Here is a 21,426-nt window from a genome sequence, read left to right as displayed (position 1 = left end):
GTCGCCGGCGCGGCCCTGACGCGTCACTTCCGGGTAGCTCGAGGACGCGGCGGAAGCGGCGAACGCGCTTGGTCACGGAGCCTCACGGCCAGCGGCGCCGCGCTCTGAAGGATTCCCCTCGGCCGGCCCTTCCCCGTCTCCGCAGCACCCAGCCGGCGGGAGCACGCGACGCCGGCGGCGCCATGATCACCTCAGCCGGTGAGCGAGCGAGCGAGCGAGCCAGCCGGGCGAAGGCCCCGGTCCTTTCCGCTGAGTCAGGCCGGGCCCGAGGTTGGCCGCCCGGCCCCGCTTCCCGCCCCTTTGCATGCGCCCCAGTGGCCCCGGCCCCAAGCCTGGCCTGTGGCGGAGAACGTGGGGAGGCCGCTGGTGGCCCTCCAGATGTTTTGGACTACAACCCCCATCATCCTTCGCTGGCTAGGGCGGCGGGGAGATGTGGCCCTCCAGACTACTGGCCTCCAAGTTGCCCGTCCCTGCGTCCCCAACCGGGCGCTCTCCGGAGGTGCTGGACTGTAACTCCCATTATTCCTAGTTGGCCAGTTGCAGTCCAACACCCCTGCAGAGAACCCGGTTGGGGAAGTCTGCTGAAGAACATAACCCCGCTAGGTCGGCATAGCCCAACATCCTATGCCCAACAGTGGCCGACCAGGAAGCCCAGCAGGCGACTGGAGGCAAACAGTCTTCCCCGGCTGTTGCTTCCACCTAGCAACTTCTGTTCAGAGGTATACTGCTCCTGAATCTGGGGGCTCTATTTAGTTATCACAGTGAGAAAGCATTTCTTCCTACTCGTTTATGTTCTGGCAAGTGCCCATCTATTTACAGGTTATCATGGGGGTGATGGAAAGTTCTTTAGATGCCTGTCTTGGCAGGAAAGCAGTTTGTGGGTTTAGAGTGGGAGTGGGGTATCAAATGTTCCCCAGTGTATTTTTTTCTAAGCCCATAAGACAGCCTTCCCCACCCCAACACAGCTGGAGGGCACCATGCCAGCAAAACCTGCTTTAAAAGGTTATTGTTAATATGCAAAGAGCCTTGTGGCACTTTGGAAACTACCAAACTCATTATGGCATAAGCTTTTGCGTGGGCTACAGTCGACTTCATCAAATGTGGAAAGTAGTGCTAGAGTTATTCAGGTGCCTGCCCCCTATCATATGGCCTTGAACCTGGGTTCAATCCCCCCGCCCCCCGCTAGTCACTTTATTTCAGCAGTCTGAGGGAGAAACTGTGTGACAGCAGGAGCAGTCATGTCCTCTTGGCCCCAATGTTGTTAACTGCTCTGCTCCCAGATCTGAGTTGGGGCAGGGGGTGCACTTCCAGGGAGGAGTTGCTTGTTGCTGAGGCAAAAACAAGTCAGTCCCGCCACTGATATTGGTAAGGGAGATGGCTGACTCCATCAAGTCTCTTCCTGTGAGAATTTTTACTGCCATCGTGTCAGCTATCTCAGGGAAGAACTGTGTGCCAGCAGGAGCAGCCCTGTTATCTGATCCATTCCTGAATCAGATAACGATTCAGGGGAATGCAGGGGAAGCAGGTGCTTCCAGGGAGGAGTTGCTCTCCAAGACAGCCAGAACCTAAGTAGATATCAGGTGTAAGGTGAAGGAGTCAGACTGTTCCTTTGTTTGAGGGTGGAAAATCTATGTGAGAAAACCTGTCTGTGCTGAGGCTCTGGACAACATTATAATAACATGTTATTACAGCCACCTTTTACTGTATAAATTGCTTTTTGTTGAAAAGTGGTGTATAAATATTCTAAATAATTCTCCCAGTCTAACCTACCTCAAAGGGTGGTTGTGAGGATAAAATGGGTGGGCAGGGATCATGTGCACTGTCCTGAGCTCCTTGGAGGAAGGGTGGGATGAAAATGTAACAAAATCAGTTGGAGGGACAAATTGCTGCAGAGAAGCAATGAGGGGGGTTGGGGGGGTCTCAATTTTCCCCTTGCCATTTTCCAGCAAATCTTTCCCCCTGAGGGATTCCAAATGCTTGTTTGTGAGGATTTTATTACACTGGCATGTTTATTTCTAAGATTTATATCCTCCCTTGCAATCAAATGATTCTCAAGGCATGTGACATGTTCTCGGATGAGTGCAGGGCAGGTGGGTCTTGCCTCTTAGTGCATATGCGTATAAATGTGTGCATGTAGACATGAAATAGGCGTTAGAAATACACACATGCCACTATTGTTGTTTTGTGGAACATTGGAGGAAAAGGTATTGTTTGAAGAAGGATGGGGGATAGAGAAGAGACTAATTACAGTTTTTAAAAAGGAAGAACATTTAGGGCGCAATCCTATGCATGTTTAGACAGAAAAAAAGTCCTACAACTCCCATGCTGGCTGGGGCATGCTGGGAATTGTAGAACTTTTTTCTGTCTAAACATGCATAGGATTGTGCTCTTCGTGTGGGCAGCAAATAAGAGAATGGGGCTGGATGCAGACCATATCTCAGAGCCTAGCTAAATGTTAACTTATAACCTGAAAAGTAGCCACATGTAAACCAGGCTCTGACTGTTGAGGGTTAAGAAGGCACCCCTCAAGAGGGATGCTAGAGTGGACTATAGAACTGGAATGCGCGGAGCAAGAACAACCAGTTGCTAAAGTGAGAGATTTCTGTATTTAATTCAGAATATCAGATGAAGCAGAGAAACAATGGGTGGAAAGCGGCAGCCATCAGTTCCTCCTTTTCTGTAAAACTGCATACTATCCCTTCTGTGGCTTAGGCGTGGCCACATTTTTTCATGTGACATCTGTAATGTGTAGTTAAGCCATGAGAAAGGCGGAGAGAATGTGTTCAGCTTTGATTATTTGCTTCCCCCCTTGTGGGGAACATCTTGTTTTTGGAACCATACAGTTATGACCACAAAACAAGTTTTCCAACTTTATTGGCCCATAACTTTTACTACTAGACCTCTTGGCCACAAATACTGATGCTAACAAGGCCTTTCTTTTGTAGCTGGAATTATTTCACTTCTGGATGAGGAAGAGCCAGAACTCAAGGTAGGTGTCTAAGTTTTTTCTTTTGACTTAAGGGTAATAGATCATCAAGGTGTCTAGGTTGCGTGGCATATGCCCTGGGTTAGAGATTCTCTCAGATGATATTGTCACTACATTGGCAACCACTGGTTACCTGTCTGTAGTCAGATTTCTCCTAAAACCAGATACCACCTAGACCCAGCTTAATACTTCACTCTTGATATGGGTAATACAGAATTCTGTTTCTTAAGAAACAGAACAGACTTGTCTTTTTATTACAAAGTGTGAGCATAACAGTACAAGAGCTTATGCATGCATAAATTCAAACACATGAAACATCTAACATCATTCTTAAACTAGACTTCTAAGCAGAGTTGAGCACATTTGCCAGTTCTCAGTGATAATCAATATCAAGCTTACCAGGTTGATTCTACAGTCAACATGTTAAGGAAAGCTGATCCTAAAGGATAGCTTCCACTGTTGCAATTTCTGAGTCTCCTTTATATACCTTTTGGATACTGTAAAATATGTTCAAACTACAATTTATCTTCCTTATCTAAGAATTCCAAAGATAACATTTGTACTTTAAATCTTTATATGTCTAAATAAGATTATCAAATTTTGAAGTTTCTTATCGAGATTATTGGGCATAACAACATACTTATACAAACATTTTAACTTTCTTTGACATGTTACAGGTATGTTTTTGATATAAACATATTTCCTTGATACCATGCTGTCTTGTAAGCTTGTTATCTTACACATATTTCATTACTTTACGATCTCAGCTGAGGCTATTAGTCACTTATCTGATGCCGTATGTGGTATCATCATGTATCTGCTTGTTTTACGGTGCCCTTGTTAACCCTTCTAAGTGAAAATCACAACCCTAAATTTAACATTAGCACCTCCTTATCTGGATTCCTTTCTAATCAGTAAAAGGGTTCTATTGATCTATCTCTAATGGCCTAGTACTACTGTCTCTCATCTGGCAAACATCAGATATGAGACATTTTAACTACTCTTAGGTCAGAAGGCTAACTTGGATTGTATTAGCTACTGGGATCTCATTTTTAATTCCAGACTTCTCTTGGAAGCGTTTGATTATAGAATTTCCTAATTGAGCAACAGGGGAAAGATGATGCAAATATGAAAGGTTTGCCTGGTCTGCCACATGTCTTTAAAAGGGGGTTGGACAAATTCCTGGAGGAGAAGGCTATCAATGGCTACTAGTCTTGATAGCTATGTGCAACCTCCAGTATCAGAGGCAGTGAGCCTATGCACACCAGTTGCTGGGGAACATGGGTGGGAGGGTGCTGTTGCACCCATGTCCTGCTTGTGGGTTCCGGTCAACAGCTGGTCGGCCACTGTGTGAACAGAATGCTGGACTAGATGGACCCTTGGTCTGATCCAGCAGGGCTCTTCTGATGTTCTTAGTTGAAGATCTGCTTTCTAGAAGCAACCACTGAAAATATGTATGTGTTTTGTGTGTGTGGTGTTATATGAGGCTGAGCATTGCCTCATACTTTTCTTGAACTGAAGATTGCTTCAGCTGTTACTTTATATTGACATGAAACTCACTACTACTAATGATTTGTGTCAAGTTCATTTCTGAATGGTTAGGTCTGTGCCAGTTTTGTGTCACTTCCATTCCTGGGGCAGATAGAGCATGCCAGGGTGAAAATGGACAAACAGCTGATTCATATGTGACCATTAAAGTTGATAAGGTTCTTAGGGCGCAATCCTATGGCCGCTAGTCAGTGGCTAGATGTCCAAAGGATAGGTTGGTTCCTGGGAACCAATCTCCACCCCTTCCCACACTGCCTCGTAGGCAGCGTGGATCGGCTCTGCACTCGTAAGAGCAGTGCGGAGCAGCGAAAACGGGGTGGGGCGGGGCGGACTGGGGTGGGGAGGGTGGAAGTGCCTTTCCAATCCTTCCTATAGTACATTATGACGTCAGCCAAAACATAATGAAGTCAGACTCTGGAAAGCCAACCTATACTCAATAAGAAGCAAACACTGCTGGACTTGAATAATGGAGTGCATTTTTAAGCTTTAAGGTAAACCTTCCTTAGTTGTCAAGAAAACAAGGCTGATTCTTGTCCTTGGTGAGTGAGTAAGTCTAAGGAACAGGGAGCTGGGGCGCCACATATTCAACCACACATAGTTTACTGTTTGGAATAAGATAGTTTGGCTGCCTCTGGTCTGATGAAGTCATGGAAAAGTGGCCTGGAAGGAGTTACGGGATGCCCTGCTTATGCTCTCACAACTGCCTACCTTCCTTTAGCAGGGCTTACTTTATATTTTTAATGAACTTTGGCCTAGTTGGTCTCTGTCTCCTTCCTGGGCTGGTACTATTGAGTAACCTGGTGATAGGTGACTTTTCATCTTTCTAAGCCAGGGTAGGTAACTTGGCACCCTTTGAATGTTTTGGACTATAACTCCCACCATCCCTGACTGGGGTGAATGGGAGTCCAAAACATCTGGAGGGCACAAGGTTGCTTGTCTCTGTTCTAGGAGAATACATGGCAGGATGCAGTGATCTGGAGTTCAAGTTAAAGATGTTCATACTCTTAAGTCCTAGCCACTTGCCACAGCTCTGTTCTCCTGTAACTCAGCATGCAGCACCTGTAACTCAGCATCTCTAGTAATTTGGTTCTCATTGTTTTTGCAGGAATTTGCTCTTCACAAACTGAATGCTGTTGTCAATGACTTCTGGGCAGAAATCTCTGAGTCAGTGGACAAAATGTAAGACAAATGTTTTATATGTGGGAACAGGGTAGCCAGTTAATTTAGAGCACAAGAGTGAAATGTACTGTCTTACCTCTTGGTTAGAAAAACGTGTGGATCCATACTTCATGAATGGATTTTTCATTATTTTGGAATTGTAGCTCCATCATCAACAGGATGCTAGTTAGGTTGAAATGTAAAACTTGGTTTGTGTTCGCAGAAGGCGGTATTGATCTGATTTTTTTTCTCCCTCGTTTTCTCTGTAGTGAAATCTTGTATGAAGATGTTGGCTTCCGGAGTCGTGAGTTTGCTGCTTTAGTGGCTTCGAAAGTGTTTTATCACCTTGGAGCTTTTGAAGAGTCACTGAACTATGCCCTGGGAGCAGGCAACCTCTTCAACGTCAATGACAATTCAGAATATGTGGAGACGATCATTGGTAAGGCCTGACACTGTGAATTAGAAGGCATTCTAGCAGGCCACTCTATTTTGTTGTTGTTGTTGTTCAGTCGTTCAGTCGTGTCCGACTCTTCGTGACCCCATGGACCATAGCACGCCAGGCCTTCCTGTCCTGCGCTCTTTCCCGGAGCGTGCTCAAGTTCATATTCATTGCATCCGTGATGCTATCTAGCCATCTCATCCTCTGCCGTCCCCTTCTCCTTTTGCCTTCAGTCTTTCCCAGCATCAGGGTCTTTTCCAGGGAGTTTTCTCTTCGCATTAGGTGGCCAAAATATTGGAGCTTCAGCTTCAGGATCTGTCCTTCCAATGAGCACTCAGGGTTGATTTCCTTTAGGATGGACTGATTTGACATCCTTGCAGTCCAGGGGACTCGTAAGAGTCTTCTCCAGCACCACAGTTCGAAAGCATCAATTCTTCGGCGCTCAGCCTTCCTTATAGTCCAGCTCTCACAGCCATACATTACTACTGGGAAAACCATAGCTTTGATTAGACGGACCTTTGTCGGCAAGGTGATGTCTCTCCTTCTTACTATGCTGTCTAGGTTTGCCATAGCTTTCCTCCCAAGGAGCAAGCGTCTTTTAATTTCATGGCTACAGTCACCATCTGCGGTGATCTTGGAGCCCAAGAAAGTAAAATCTGTCACTGCTTCCATTTCTTCCCCTTCTATATGCCAGGAAGTGATAGGGCCAGATGACATGATCTTCGTTTTTTTAATGTTGAGTTTCAAACCAGCTTTTGCACTCTCCTCTTTCACCCTCAACAAGAGGCTCTTGAGATCCTCTTCGCTTTCTGCCATTAGGGTGGTATCGTCTGCATATCGGAGGTTGTTGATAATTCTCCCGGCAATCTTAATTCCGACCTCTGATTCATCCAACCCGGCATTTCTCATGATGTACTCTGCATATAAGTTAAATAAGCAGGGCGACAATATGCAGCCTTGTCGTACTCCTTTCCCAATTTTGAACCAATCGGTTGTTCCATGTCTGGTTCTTACTGTTGCTTCTTGACCCTCGTACAGGTTTCTCAGGAGACAGGTAAGGTGGTCTGGTACTCCCATCACTTTAAGAATTTGCCACAGTTTGTTGTGATCCACACAATCAAAGGCTTTAGCGTAGTCAATGAAGCAGAAACAGACGTTTTTCTGGAATTCTCTTGCTTTCTCCATGATGCAGCGAATGTTGGCGATTTGATCTCTAGTTCCTCTGCCTCTTCTAAACCCAGCTTGTACTTCTGGTAGTTCTCGGTTCGCATACTGCTGAAGCCTAGCTTGTAGGATTTTGAGCATCACCTTGCTGGCATGTGAAATGAGCGCAATTGTGCGGTAGTTTGAACACTCTTTGGCGTTGCCCTTCTTTGGCACTGGAATGTAAACTGACCTTTTCCAGTCTTGTGGCCACTGCTGAGTGTTCCAGATTTGTTGGCATATTGAATGCAGCACTTTAACAGCATCATCTTTTAGGATTTTAAATAGCTCAGCTGGAATACTGTCATCTCCACTAGCTTTGTTGTTACTAATGCTTCCTAAGGCCCACTTGACTTCACTCTCTAGGATGTCCGGCTCAAGTTCAGTGACCGCACTATCATGGCTATCAGGGACATTCAGATCTTTCCTGTAGAGTTCTTCTGTGTATTCTTGCCACCTCTTCTTAATCTCATCTGCTTCTGTTAGGTCCCTGCCTTCTTTGTCCTTTATCATGCCCATCTTTGCACAAAACGTTCCCTTGAGATCTCCGATTTTCTTAAAAAGATCTCTAGCCTTTCCCATTCTATTGTTTTCCTCGATTTCTTTGCATTGTTCATTTAAGAAGGCCTTCTTGTCTCTCCTTGCTATTCTCTGGAACTCTGCATTCAGTTGGGTATATCTTCCCCTTTCTCCCTTGCTTTTCGCTTCCCTTCTTTCGTGAGCTACTTGTAAAGCCTCATCAGACAGCCACTTTGCTTTCTTGCATTTCTTTTTCTTTGGGATGGATTTCGTTGCTGCCTCCTGAACAATGTTACGGACCTCCGTCCATAGTTCCTCAGGCACTCTGTCTATCAGGTCTAATCCCTGAAATCTATTCCTCACCTCCACTGTATATTCATAAGGGATATGATTGAGGTCATACCTGAATGGTTTAGTGGTTTTCCCGACGTTCTTCAATTTAAGCCGAAATTTTGCAAGAAGCAGCTCATGATCTGAGCCACAGTCAGCTCCAGGTCTTGTTTTTACTGACTGTATGGAGCTTCTCCATCTTTGGCTGCAAAGGACATAATCAATCTGATTTCGATATTGACCATCTGGTGACGTCCATGTGTAGAGTCGCCTCTTGTGCTGTTGGAAAAGAGTGTTTGCTATGATCAGCATGTTCTCTTGGCAAAACTCTATTAGCTTTTGTCCTGCTTCATTTTGTACACCAAGGCCATGCCTGCCTGTTATCCCGGTGATTTCTTGACTTCCTACTTTAGCATTCCAATCCCCTATGATGAAGAGGACGTCTTTTTTTGATGTGAGTTCTAGAAGGTGTTGTAGTTCTTCATAGAACCGATCAACCTCAGCTTCTTCGGCCTCAGTGGTTGGGGCATAGACTTGAATTACTGTGATGTTGAATGGTTTGCCTTGGATTCGTACTGAGATCATTCTGTCGTTTTTAAGATTGTACCCCAGTACTGCTTTTCCCACCCTTTTGTTGACTATGAGTGCTACTCTATTTCTTCTAAGGTATTCTTGCCCACAATAGTAGATATGATGGTCACCTGAATTAAATTCGCCCATGCTTGTCCATTTTAGTTCGCTGGTTCCCAAGATGTCGATGTTCAATCTTGCCATCTCATGTTTGACCACCTCCAGCTTACCTTGATTCATTGATCTGACATTCCAGGTTCCTAAACAGTATTGTTCTTTACAGCATCGGATTTTCTTTTCACCGCCAGACACATCCACAGCTGAGTGTCCTTTCGGTTTTGGCCCAGCCGCTTCACTCTTTCTGGCGCTACTTGGAAATACCCTCTGCTCTTCCCCAGTAGCATATTGGACACCTTCCGACCTGAGGAGCTCATCTTCCGGCGTCATCTCTTTTAGCCTTGTGATACGTTCCATGGGGTTTTCTTGGCAAGAATACTGGAGTGGGTTGCCATTTCCTTCTCCAGTGGACCACATTTTGTCAGAACTCTCTGCCATGACCTGTCCGTCTTGGGTGGCCCTGCACGGCATAGCTTATGGCTTCACTGAGTTACGCAAGCCCCTTCGCCACAACAAGGCAGTGATCCATGAAGGGGTCACTCTGTTTTAACAAAGATCAAAAAACATTTTGAGTAAAAGTACTGACAGAATATCCAGATCTGGCTCTTGGCCATTTTCAAATTCTGGAAATCAGAGTTGTTTGCTTTATTGAAATGTCAAGTTGCTCAGTTTGCTTGAGCAAACTTGCAATTTGAGTCCAAAACTAGTAGCTTAGTTTTGGGCAGCATTTGGGACAAAGAATAGAGTGTGGGCAGGAAGAGACTCATCTCTACACAGAGGGTGGAAGGAATGCATGAGTATGTAAGGGTAGCACAACATTGCTCTGAAGAACATGAGATGGATCTAGGTAGCCATGTTGAAAAGAGCAGTGCTCTGTTCTATAAAGATTTTATAGGCAAATCCCTTGAGGGATAGAAACTTGGTATGTGTTAATTAATGAAAGCTGAGATTTCCATGAATCCAGCTTTTGGACCCAATATCAGAATCAGTTTATAATCTTATGGTCATGTTTTTGGCTTCTATTCAGATGACAGTAAATGTTGTTTCAGTGCCACAGCATCATTAAGTTAATCACTTCTTTTGCGATGTCAAATGTCTTCAGAACATAAGTTTTGAGTTACAATTGGAACTTGACAGGCATGTCAATATTCCAAACTGAGCTTTTATCGACATTATGAATCTGTGAACATTGGGGAAGTTTAAGGTGGAGCGTGTGTGTTTCTTTTCCCAGCAAAGTGCATCGACCATTACACCAAACAGTGTGTGGAAAATGCTGATTTGGCCGAGGGAGCAAAGAAGGCAGTTGATCCGCGACTGGAAGGGATTGTGAATAAGATGTTCCAGCGCTGTTTAGATGATCACAAGTACAAACAAGCCATTGGTATTGCCTTGGAGACACGCAGGCTGGATATCTTTGAGAAAACCATTTTGGAATCGGTAGGTGAAAATGCAGGAAGTAATGTTTGGTACACGTGCACAGCCCTCTTCAAATTTGGGCCAGGAGATTGCTAGAGAGCCATAGCTGGCCACATTATGCAAATCAGGAAATGTATATAATTCTGCTTAACTTGCAGGTGTTACCCTTTATATATAGCTTGCTCAAAAATGGGTGATCCGGAGCCCATGATCTGAAGGAGCTGTTTACATGCTTCAGAGGGAACTGAGAGTGTGGCTTCATATTTTTTTAAGTGTTGGCTCCTACAACCAAGGAGGCAGGCCACTTTTGAAACAGAAGATTGGTTTGCCTCGGCTGTGGCAGCTGTAGCAGTGGGCAGTACTAAAAGAGCTTTGACTGGTGTGCACATGGTTTCCTTATGTGTAATATAAAGGCTTGTTTGGGTTGTGGCCTGACTGTAGAACTCTGAGATGGACACTACTGTGGTCTTGTGGGGACAATCCCTGCCACCTCACTCTCTACTTCCAGGCTTGGTGCTGAGGCTGGTTATGGTGCTGGGCAGCCAAAGGCAATCTGTCTCCCCCCCATGCTTAAATGGTCACTCACTACTCAAGCAGCCACCTCCAGTGATTCTCTCTTGATCTGGAAAAGAGGCAGGGGCTCCTTTTTGTGCTGGGTGTGAGAGGTGCTCTGAGCACCAAAACAGCAAGCCTCGGTCTTCTTTTCCACCTTGGAGCTGGAGGGTGGGGCAGAGATTCCTTCAAAAGTTGTGTCGCATCCTCCAAAACTCAGAGTAGCTGCAGTGAGTAATACTTGCCCCTTCCCCAGCACAAAGTTGGAGAAAAAGGTGGTGCTTCTTCCACCAACCTCCATTTGTATGGTGGTGTTGTCAGCCTCTTCAGGATTTGTGCAAATGAGAAGCGGTACAGAAATATTGCTAATAAATAATAAAACTGAGGGTGATGGACCATTCGCCACGGTAAGGGTGGCGGTCAGAGTAGCGTTCATATTGCAGATTAGGTGGGTGGGGTGGCGTTAGAAGTGTTGTGCCTAAGGTCACCTATTGAGTTTTTGGCTGAAATAAAACTCGAACAGCAGACTTCTTGGCTCATAGCTCTTGGACACTATGCTACATCACTCCTCAAAATACTTCCCCCATATATAGAATGAGTACAAATATAAGTAATTTTGATTACACTTGTATTTTCCTATAGCTGTTATCACTGAAGCCAATATTCTTGGACTGTTACACATGAGTACATAATTGAACACTTGGACTGGGGAAAAATTGGACTGGGGAAAAATAATTTAAAACTGCTTATTTTATTTGTGTTTAGAACGATGTTCCTGGAATGCTGGCCTACAGTTTAAAACTCTGCATGTCTTTGATGCAAAATAAGCAATTTCGCAACCAAGTTCTGAGAGTTCTGGTTAAAATATACATGAACTTAGAAAAACCCGACTTCATCAACGTGTGCCAGGTAACGTGGTGGGAGTTTGTACATCTGGCTGTACTCTAGCTGCCAGTCACACTTGAGAGTGGTGGGAAGGGAGGGTGTGCTAGGAATAGTGCCAGCCAGCTGATGGCCTGTGTACTGCCCTCAGCCCCTTGGAGGAAGGGTGGGATAAAACGTAACACAAAAATAGAGACCCTCACCGCATTCTACATAATTCTGGCTGATTGTGAGTGAGCTAGCCCACTGGTGCATGCTGCTCAATTGCTCCCACTTGGCTCCTTCTGCTGGCCACTTTTTGTTCTTGGCTTATAACTCTGCCTTCTTAGGAGAGCAACGAGAGTTCCCTGTTTGGACATCACATTAAACCAGGGTTAGGGAACCTCTTTCGACTCCAGGGCCAAATTCAATTTCAGAGAAGTTCTTGGGGGCTGCATTCTAGTGGTGGGCGGGGCTGAAGGCAAAGGGGCCAGGCCAGAGGGAAAAGATACAAAAAATACCAGCCTATTGAAGGTTAAAGCCTTAGAAATGAAGCCTTAGGAGAGGCATTTCGACCTTTTAAAATGGGCAAGAAACTGTACAAAAGCCAGGAAACTACCAAATTGCCCATGGAGAGGGGAAAGAGGGTGGGGCCAGGTGAAGGGGGCGTGGCCATTTGGGGAACCTCAAGGGGCTGGATTGGGACCCCAGGAGGTTGAATTTAACCCCCAGGTCTGAGGCTCCCCATCCCTGTGCTAAATATGCCACGGCCAGAGTGTCCTGACTTGTTTAGCCACTGCGGCTGGCAAGAGGAGTCAAGTGGATGTAATCGAGGAACACGCTTTACATTCTTGCTTATTGTGACATGAGTACGTCGCCCATTTGGGAAAAAAAGGTTATTGCAACCATTGTGGTGGCACCACCTTGGTAAATAACCGGGATATATCTTAGCACTTGCTAAAATTCTTCTTCTCTGTCTTTGAACCTATGTTTCAAAAGGAAGTAGGAACAAGAGCTTGAAGTGACCTGGCTGGGTCGTGCACTCACTGTGTGCTTTATGAACACACCTAACCATTTTGATAAGGGCAGCTTTGATAGCTTTGGGGGGTGTTTCTTTTCTGCGCTCTTTAATGAGTAGGAGCTTAAGAGAAGAGAGTGGTACAGGGGGTAGGACTGAGACTTGGATTCAGATTTCTGCTCAGCCTCAAACCTTGCTGGGTGATGTTGAGCCATTCCCTCTCTCTGGCTCACGCACTAACCTTGTAAAGATAAAAATGGGCAAGCCCCCATTTACACTGCCCTGTGCTCTTTGGAAGAACAGCAGGGTTCAAATATGATTGACAGATATGTTGTCTTTAGCATTATCACTGAGGTATGCAGAATGTGGAGGATTTTCTTTTAGTTCAGATAACTGTTTCTAGGAACCATTATGCAGGAAGGAGCAAGGAAATCATTGGCATGGCCTTACGTTGCTCACCCTTCCATCCTGAGATACCCTCTGACTTGACCTTTGTTCTCCCTCCTGTAGTGCCTCATTTTCTTGGACGACCCACAGGCCGTCAGTGACATCTTGGAGAAGTTGGTGAAGGAGGACAACCTTCTCATGGCTTACCAGATTTGTTTTGACTTGTACGAAAGTGCCAGCCAGCAGTTCCTCTCTTCTGTGATTCAGAACCTCCGCACGGTTGGCACCCCTATTGCTTCTGTGCCTGGGTCAACCAACACAGGCACTGTTTCTGGGTCCGAGAAAGAAGGGTAAGGCAACCAGTTTAAGAAACGTCTGGTTGGGCTTCCTGTGGCTTGAGATAGAAATGCTGCAAAATGCTGAGGTGCAGCTTGCATGGCCCTGCACTGTTCATAGGAATGGGCCTTTGCCTCTGTGTGTTGTACGGAAGAGCCAGCCTTGGGGCATACCAGATCACAGGGTGCAGGTTTGGCTGGGTTTTTGGTTCAGGAAATCTGCTTAGCTTGAAGCACTGCAGACGGGAGGAGCAAGTGGATCTACTCGGTTCATTTTCTCTCTTTTGGGTGTATGTAAACACAAATTGACACTTGGGGCATTTACCACACCACAAAACTGTTATCTGTTTCAGTGTCATGGCTTGGATCCATTTTCCTCTCCACAAAAGAGTGACCATTAAATCAGTTTAAATCTGTAGTGTGCATATGCTCTTGGAGAATGCAACAGGGGGGCTGGCTTTGGTTGTACTCTTTGCTGGAACCATTAGATGTATGGCCTTGAGGGTGAAGATGCCTTTAGGGCAGGGGTGCGCAGTGCCGAAAAGCTAGTGCCTCTGAGGCTGCTGCAGTGCCATTGCCACTCCATCCCCAATCCCGCCCCCCCGCTACCACTACTGATTTCCATACTTTGCCCTGCTGCTGCCACCTATGATGCCATTCTCTCTTACCCCAGCTCACTTCCCAGCTCCTCTCTTTTCCCATAACAGTGTCTTCCCACTTCTGTGAGGCTGCTCTAGGAGCCACATTCAGAGGGTAGGAACCACAGACCCCTCTGTTACCAGCTACCAGATCATCTCCTAGAAGCCGCTCACAGAGGGCTGTGTGGCTCTTTGTCCTCTCTGTGGCTGCGACTGCTTCTGTTGCTGCTACCGCCACCAGGAGGCAGGGAGGAGCGTACTTTTTGCAAAAAAAGAAAAGGGAGTCAGTTGTACAAATCAATGATGTTAAGTGCCTAATTGGGAGATGTGGTGGAGGCGGAAGGAGACCAACTGAAAAAGCAATGATCGCCAATTGTCAAACAAATAATAGCAAGTAAATTGTTAAGTTACATATGTGAGTGTGTTTGTGCAGATGTATATACGTGTGTGAGAGAGTGTATGGTGTGTGTGTACATGTGTGTGCGTGGTATGTGCCAACACCAGATGTGACCCTTGAAGCTGAAAAGATTGTGCATTCCTGCTTTAGGGGTATTTGTAGATTGTCATTGCCTCTGGGTAACTTGATATTTGGGAACACTCATTGGTAGAACTGTGTTTTTCTACAGCAGATTTCTTGCCAGTGGAGTTAGGCCTATGAGATGTTCATCTCTTAAATGCTGCCTGGATAGAGCTTTGACATATGCAGTGATGCAAGTTAGACTGTATTTATTTTTCAGTGATACCATGGATACCATGGAAGAAAAGGCCACTAGTCCAGTTGCTGCATTGAAGTCTGCCCAAACTGTAAGTAACTCTGTGTAAAACTTCTCTGTTGAACACACAGTTAGCACATACCTTGGCTCATTACAGCCTTGAAACGCTTTGGAGCACTACATACAGCACATGATCAGAGACCAACCTTCCCCAACCAGGTGCCTTCCAGATGTGTTGGACTACTACTCCTATATTGACTGGGGGTGATGGAGGTTGTTGTCCAATATTTCTGGAGGGCACGAAGCTGGGGAAAGCTGGCCCAGGCTGTAATCTGAATTAGCTTGACACTGGGCTACTGTGGATTTACTGCCTTCAGGATCTGGGCCACAGATCACTCTAGGCTAGCAGCAACTTTTCTGAGGTGAGAGAGCTACTAATTCCATATCTTTTGGGGCGTGAACACTTTGCTTAATATAGTATTTTTTTCGTTCAAGAAAATAGCAGAGCTAGCTTATGACACTTGTGTAAAGATTTATTGCTGTCTTACTGTTCAGGCCATTAGAGTGTTTTATAAGGTTTGCCCCTGAAAGCAGGAAACAAAATAATGCCTTATTTAGCCACTGATTGCACTTGTAAACATTTAAATTGCGGAAGTCACACTTTTCAGCAGCTTGTGAGGCCTGGTGGAGAAAGCAGTGAATAGAGTAAGGTAAAAAAAGAAATCTGCATACTAAGCATAGCTTCACATATCTTGCTCTTCTTGTTAGAAAACGCAAACTCCCCTGTGGTCTCCCACACAGGCAGTGATCCAGCCTGCACTTACTTGGCTTCAATCGGGCTACAGCACTAGTGTTTCCAGACCAACTGCTGGGCCAGGCACATAGTGTGAATGGTAAAAAAAAAAAAAACCATTAAAGGCTTTGATGAAGAGGGGATGTTGCAAGAAAATCCATCTTCAGGCTGATGCAAGTTGTGGGTGGAGGGGTTCTAGCTAAGCTCAAGTGTGTAGTGGGGCAGGGTGGCTGGGTGGGGGGTAATTCCATGCAGTACCAGATCTGTTTGACTAGTGCCTGGAGGGGAAGGGTGTCTTGAATTATTTCCTTGGTGGAAAAATTAGCCCTGCTAGGATGAAAGCATGCAGAAATTATCCCTGAAGCCCAGAGCATTCCTGAACTTAATCTCTCCCACCCGCTAGCCTGGAATGCAAACTGAAAAGAGAGAATTGAGAGCGGATTAGCTTAATGGATAACCTGACTGTGGTTTATGAGTCTCTCTTAGATGGAATGCTCCTACAAAGACATACTTTCCCTGCTGTAGGGAAGGGATCCACACTGGCATGGCATTATGGGGGCTGGCTGTGGTTGAAAGACATGGGAAACAAGGCCACTTAGCACAGCTGCATATCGAGGGAGCCCCTGGAGTTTTGAAAACTAGGCTTCTGGCTCCCTTACAACAACTTCACCATTTATTATAATAAATGGAAGAGATCTTGACTTGGTTCAGACAGGAACCCTACATAGAGCTTCCATGTGGGGAGAAGCATCTGGATGACTGTAGCAGCAGATGGATCTGGTAGCTGTTTTAGCCAGCCTTCAGAGTTCCCTTCTAGCATGCACTTAGTGCTGCTCCTGTTGGCCTGCTCATTCTCCCTCCAGTGGTATCCACCTTCTAGCAGCAGAGCGGAACCAGAAAGTTGCTTCTTTTGCTGCACCTTCCTTGTTCCTCTCTGCTGCTGCTAGAAAAAGCCAGCTGTTGCCAGATGGCACTGGGTGGACAGTGGCTCTGAGAATAGGCCAGGAGGGGGCTTTCTGTGAACTGTAGCAGCTCTCAGCACTGCTAGCTGCCACCATCACCCAGAGGCATTTTGCCATGCAGAATTTTTTTAAAGTCTGGGGTACCATGAATGAGGTAGCAGGCTGGCCCACGCTTGCAGCAGGAGTGGCTAAAGCCTCCTCCTCCCCCTAGTGACCCTGAAGCTGCCAGCCTCGCTGATTCCAAACTGCTATTAGCAGCACGAACGCAGTGATGCCTGTCAGGGGTGCCAAGAGGGGAAGGAAGCTAAAGCCTCCCTCCAGCAACACTGAAGCAGCTGGCATCACTGCTTCTATGTTGCCGTTAGTGGCACGGAAGCAGTGATGCCTGTTGGGGACTGGGGGCTCCCACCACCACTCCCAAAGAAACTGCCTTCCCCAACCCAGCATGTGCGGCTCCTAGGCCCTGTAGCCAGGGTAGCCAGTGTGGCCCTTGGGGAGGGGGTAGGTTGTGGATCCCTGGGCAAAACACAGCAGGGCTTGTTAATTTATGACTGGCTTCTCAGGGAAGAGACCAGCCAGAGTTCCCGGTTTGCATGTAACACTAACCAAACCACGGATGGAAGGTCTGGGGCTTGTTGAACCATTCCCACTGCAGCAACATGTTGCCTTGTTCACGAAAACACAGGATTTTACAATATTCTGGGTTATGATTGCATGTGAATCGCACCTTGGTTTAGGACTCCTGTCCATACAGCTTGAGAATGGTGGAGTTTCACTCTTATGGGCAGGATCTTCCAAAGCCATCTTGCCTTCTAGAAGTGGAAACGCTTGGGCAGCCTCCCCAGCATGGTGCTCTCCTGGTGTTTTGGACTTCATCTCCTGGAATGCAGAACACGGAATAATGGGCTTGAGTTACAGGAAGCCAGATTCTGGCTGAACATCAAGAAAAACTTCCTGACTGTTAGAGCAATATGACTATGGAACCAGTGACCTAGGGAGGTGGTGGACTCTCCCACACTGGTGGCAGTCAAGATGAAGCTGGACAGCCACTTGTCATGGGTGCTCTGACTTGGATTCCTGCATTGAGCAGGGGGTTAGGCTCCATGGTCTCATAGGCCCCTTCCAACCCTACTATTCTATGATTCTATGATCCCATCAGCTATGGTCAGCATGGTCAATTGTCAGGAATGCTGGGAGTTGTAGTGGAAACCATTGAGGGGCACCAGTTTGAAGAAGGCTGTTCCTGGGCTTATGACCAGCTTTCTTGCTTGCTTATCATGAAGGATAGATGCATTCTCAGTGTGATATAGAATATATAGGTAATTATCCAGTGTGTGTCTTGATTTTGAAAAGACCCATGTCCGTTGCCGCCTCCAATGTGCTGGGCGTTGCATAGGAGGTGGTTTTCATTTAATGTGTGTGCAGCATTTTCCATGGTGGGCCCCTTTCTTTGCTGAATTAATAACTTTTGCTTTCCTGAGCGATTGTGTCCTTGCCTTGATGGCTACCCAAGCAATGTGTTGCTTTGCCTTCCTTTTGGTTCCAGATGTGATGGTGGAGTGGAGAGCACAAATGCTTCATGCCTCCTTTTCCTCTGTATTTCCATATTGTCCAAATTTCCCCCCCCCTTTTTTTAAAAATACTTTTTATTCTATTTTTTATCTTTATAAATGAAATAAACAGTACCAACAACCTAGTCATTATCTACAGTTTCCAACAATACGGTATTCTTAGGAGGACACAGCAATAGCGAAAAAAAAAAAGAACAGAAGAAGAAAGCAAGAAAGAAAAAGAAAAAATATAAAAATTACTTAAAAGGATTAAATTTAAACTCCATTACACACAGATTTCAAGTATCATTCTACTTAAAAGTTATACCCATAACATTGCCAATATTACATTTCAGTACAGCATAGATAATCAACCTTACATTTCAATATCATATCTTCAGTCTTATAGCAAGGGAGCAAGCCTACAATTCATTTCCAATAACCATATATTGCCCTTCAGTTAACATATAATAGTAAAGCTTAACAATTTAACCAGCCAAAAATATTACTAATCAAAGTCTCATAATAATGATAGTAATAATAATAAAAAGGAAGGAAATTAAAAAAATAAGTAATAATGATAACTTTATGCTATCTATATTTTAGATAGTGTCATTTCTAAATCTATATATGAATGTATACATATCTATACACACGCAAACAGGAATTTTATTATACAGTATATCATGTCTAATGTAAAAAAAGAGGAAGTAAGAAAAAAGAGGGAGAGAGAAAAAGAGGATATATGTAAACAATCCTCTGGACTGGCGTACTGCCCAGACCTTATAACCCAAATAAATCCGAAAAAGAATAATAATTGAAACGTTCTCAGCTCATGAGGTTGGGGAAAATGTCTCCTGTGCCTTACTTTGAACGCCAGCTAGCCAAGCCTCTGCCATTTCATGATTTAAAAACATTTTCATCTGACCTTCAAAAAGAGTGCAAAATATAGCAGGATATTTTATATGATACTGCAGATTCATTTGTCTTGCCTAATTTCTCACCTTGGTGAATTGCCTTCTTTTGTCAGCGATTTCTTTAGTGTAATCCGGAAATAACATAACTTTGTCTCATCTTGGCCCCCCCAAAAGTTCTCCCACTTCCCTTGCCAAGCGCAAAATATGATTTTTTGTGGAAACTCTTGCAAATTGAACTATAACAGTATAGGCAGCCCCTTTGGTGCCACAAACTGGATCTGGAACATGGCATGCATGCTCAATATCAAGTAAATAATCAGATGGCAAAGCGAGTAGCTCATGCAGCAATTTATCCAAGAATTTAAACAGACTTATATCAGCAGGCAGATCTTTGATACCAATGATACACAGATTCGCTGTATGAGTATATGCCTCCAGTTGGGAAATTCTCACAGACAGGATATTATGGGAGGCATGCATAGCGGTCTCTTGCGCAGACACCTGGTCTTGGAGAGCATTAACCTTCAATTCCATCTTTTGCAAAGAACTATTAATTAAATCCACAGCCCCTTGAAGGTTAGTAATAGAATCTTGGATTGTATCCAGCCTCTTAGCCTGTTCTGTTAATTGAGAAGACAAAGTTTTTATCAGAGCCAGCAATTCCTGTACATCTCCAGCATCTCTAGAAACCTTTGCCAAGGGAGGGGTTGGGGGAGTTGGCGGTGGTCCCGTGGTTTTTTCCTTCCCCTTGATGTTGCCATCTTCCTCTTCTGTAAAGAAAGCAAGGAAGTATAATTACAAACCAATAGTCACTTCAACAGATTTTGCAGGTCCTCAGATATTGGTATTTTTAATCCATAAATACTTTTGGAACTCATCAGCCCTGAAGTCTCCTAATTACATAGGAGTTTCAAAACAGCTTTGAGGAGACGCTCCAGAAAACTGACCTTAGAGTCCAGCTCTTCTGCTGCTCCGCAAAAGGAGTTGTTCTTCCATGGTACTCTAGCTTCCCCTTTTAATTCCAGGGGAAGATGAAAAGGTTTTTCAACCTTTTAAAAGCTGTTTGAGGAGGCGACCTGTGGAGCCTCCGCAGGACGCTTGCCAGGGCGACATGGCTCCTACCGGAAGTCCATATTGTCCAAATTTTCAAGCTGTCTTCCATGCGGTGTTCTATGTCTCCTCAACGGGTGGGTGGAAGAGATGAGAAAAGCTTTATTTCAGATTATATGAAGATGCCCAGGATTGGCCAGTGCAAGTCTTAACCTGCTCTGAATAATTAGTGATCATCAGTAAAAAAAAAAAAATAATATAATTGGGGAAATATATGTCTTTTGTGTCCAAAACAAGAAATTGGTGAGTTCCCATCCCCCTAGCAGGTTGATCTTTGAACATGGTCTATATGCAATATCTGTGCTGAGGAGATCAGCTCCCTACTTCTGGTCTACTTCTCTAATAAATACTTTCATCACCTTTCTGCACAAAATACCCAGCGTGACTTACAATAAAATGCTTTTGAGGATGAAACACTGAAGGTTCACCCCTATATCTCATAGATATTGGTATAAATATTCTTGCTTACCTGGCATGTGTTACAATGGGTTAGAGACAACTGAGATTGTTGAGACAATTGTGCAGATCTTGATCATCGTTCATCTTTTTTGTCTTTCTCTTCATGTGTATGTATGAAGAACCCTGAATCAAAAGACCAGATCCCCAAAATGATAAAAATTTTAAGTGGCGAAATGGCTATTGAATTACACCTGCAGTTCTTAATACGAAACAACAACACAGACCTCATGATTCTAAAAAACACAAAGGTAAGGCCTGATCTGATTCCTCCCCTACTTCTTCAAGTTTTGTTGGGAGATTTTTGATGTTTGCCTCAAGGCTGAATGACACATTATGAAGTGTTTGTAGATTATCAGGGTTGTATTTTGGAGGATTCTTCCTTTGAAGCGTTCTGTCTTTTCCAGTGACACATGTTGAATGTAGCTTCTTTCTAAACCAAAGAATTTACCGAGCCAAAGATGATAAGCATAATGGAAGTCCAAAGGCAATCTACCCTAAAAAGAATAGTCTCGCAAATTAAAAAGACACTGATCAGCAACTAGAATTCTTGGAGGACTGCTTTGGGAAGAAGGAGTCGGAAGAAGAGCCAAGGCCTCTCTCCCACTCCCTGCTAGTTTGCTGACATTGTCAGTGTCTCTCATTTCACATACCTTTCTCATCTTTGGCTTTCTTGTTAGCAGCAGGGAGGACAGGCAGTACTCAGCAGCCCAGATTTGGTCCTAGGCTTTCCAATTGCTGATCGCTGTGATACAGTATCATCTGTAGTTACTGTCCTTAGTATCCTGCAGGTTTAGGACAAATCTAGTAATTGCAACCCCTTCATGGATCACTGCCTTGTTGTGGCG

The 21,426-nt window shown here is 44.9% G+C and overlaps 1 protein-coding gene across 1 annotated transcript in view; it reads left to right on the top strand.

Annotated features, from left to right (window-relative positions):
• Window positions 1–25: 25 nt before the first annotated feature.
• PSMD1 (proteasome 26S subunit, non-ATPase 1) overlaps window positions 26–21,426 on the top strand; it is a 135,235-nt gene continuing 113,834 nt past the window's right edge. Inside the window, exons 1-9 of the mRNA XM_084847736.1 lie at window positions 26–198; window positions 2,946–2,989; window positions 5,640–5,713; window positions 5,962–6,131; window positions 10,102–10,307; window positions 11,604–11,747; window positions 13,228–13,454; window positions 14,815–14,881; window positions 20,701–20,829. Coding sequence (XP_084703862.1) covers window positions 183–198; window positions 2,946–2,989; window positions 5,640–5,713; window positions 5,962–6,131; window positions 10,102–10,307; window positions 11,604–11,747; window positions 13,228–13,454; window positions 14,815–14,881; window positions 20,701–20,829 — 1,077 coding nt within the window. The 5' untranslated portion in view covers window positions 26–182. The remainder of the gene's footprint in view (window positions 199–2,945; window positions 2,990–5,639; window positions 5,714–5,961; window positions 6,132–10,101; window positions 10,308–11,603; window positions 11,748–13,227; window positions 13,455–14,814; window positions 14,882–20,700; window positions 20,830–21,426) is intronic.

This window comes from Heloderma suspectum, chromosome 3 (assembly GCF_057233095.1).
Source record: "Heloderma suspectum isolate Gila_16-S chromosome 3, 16-S_ref, whole genome shotgun sequence".
NCBI lineage: Eukaryota > Metazoa > Chordata > Lepidosauria > Squamata > Helodermatidae > Heloderma > Heloderma suspectum.
The sequence above is the reverse complement of the archived record's forward strand: the minus strand, read 5'-3'. Positions and strand labels throughout refer to the sequence as shown.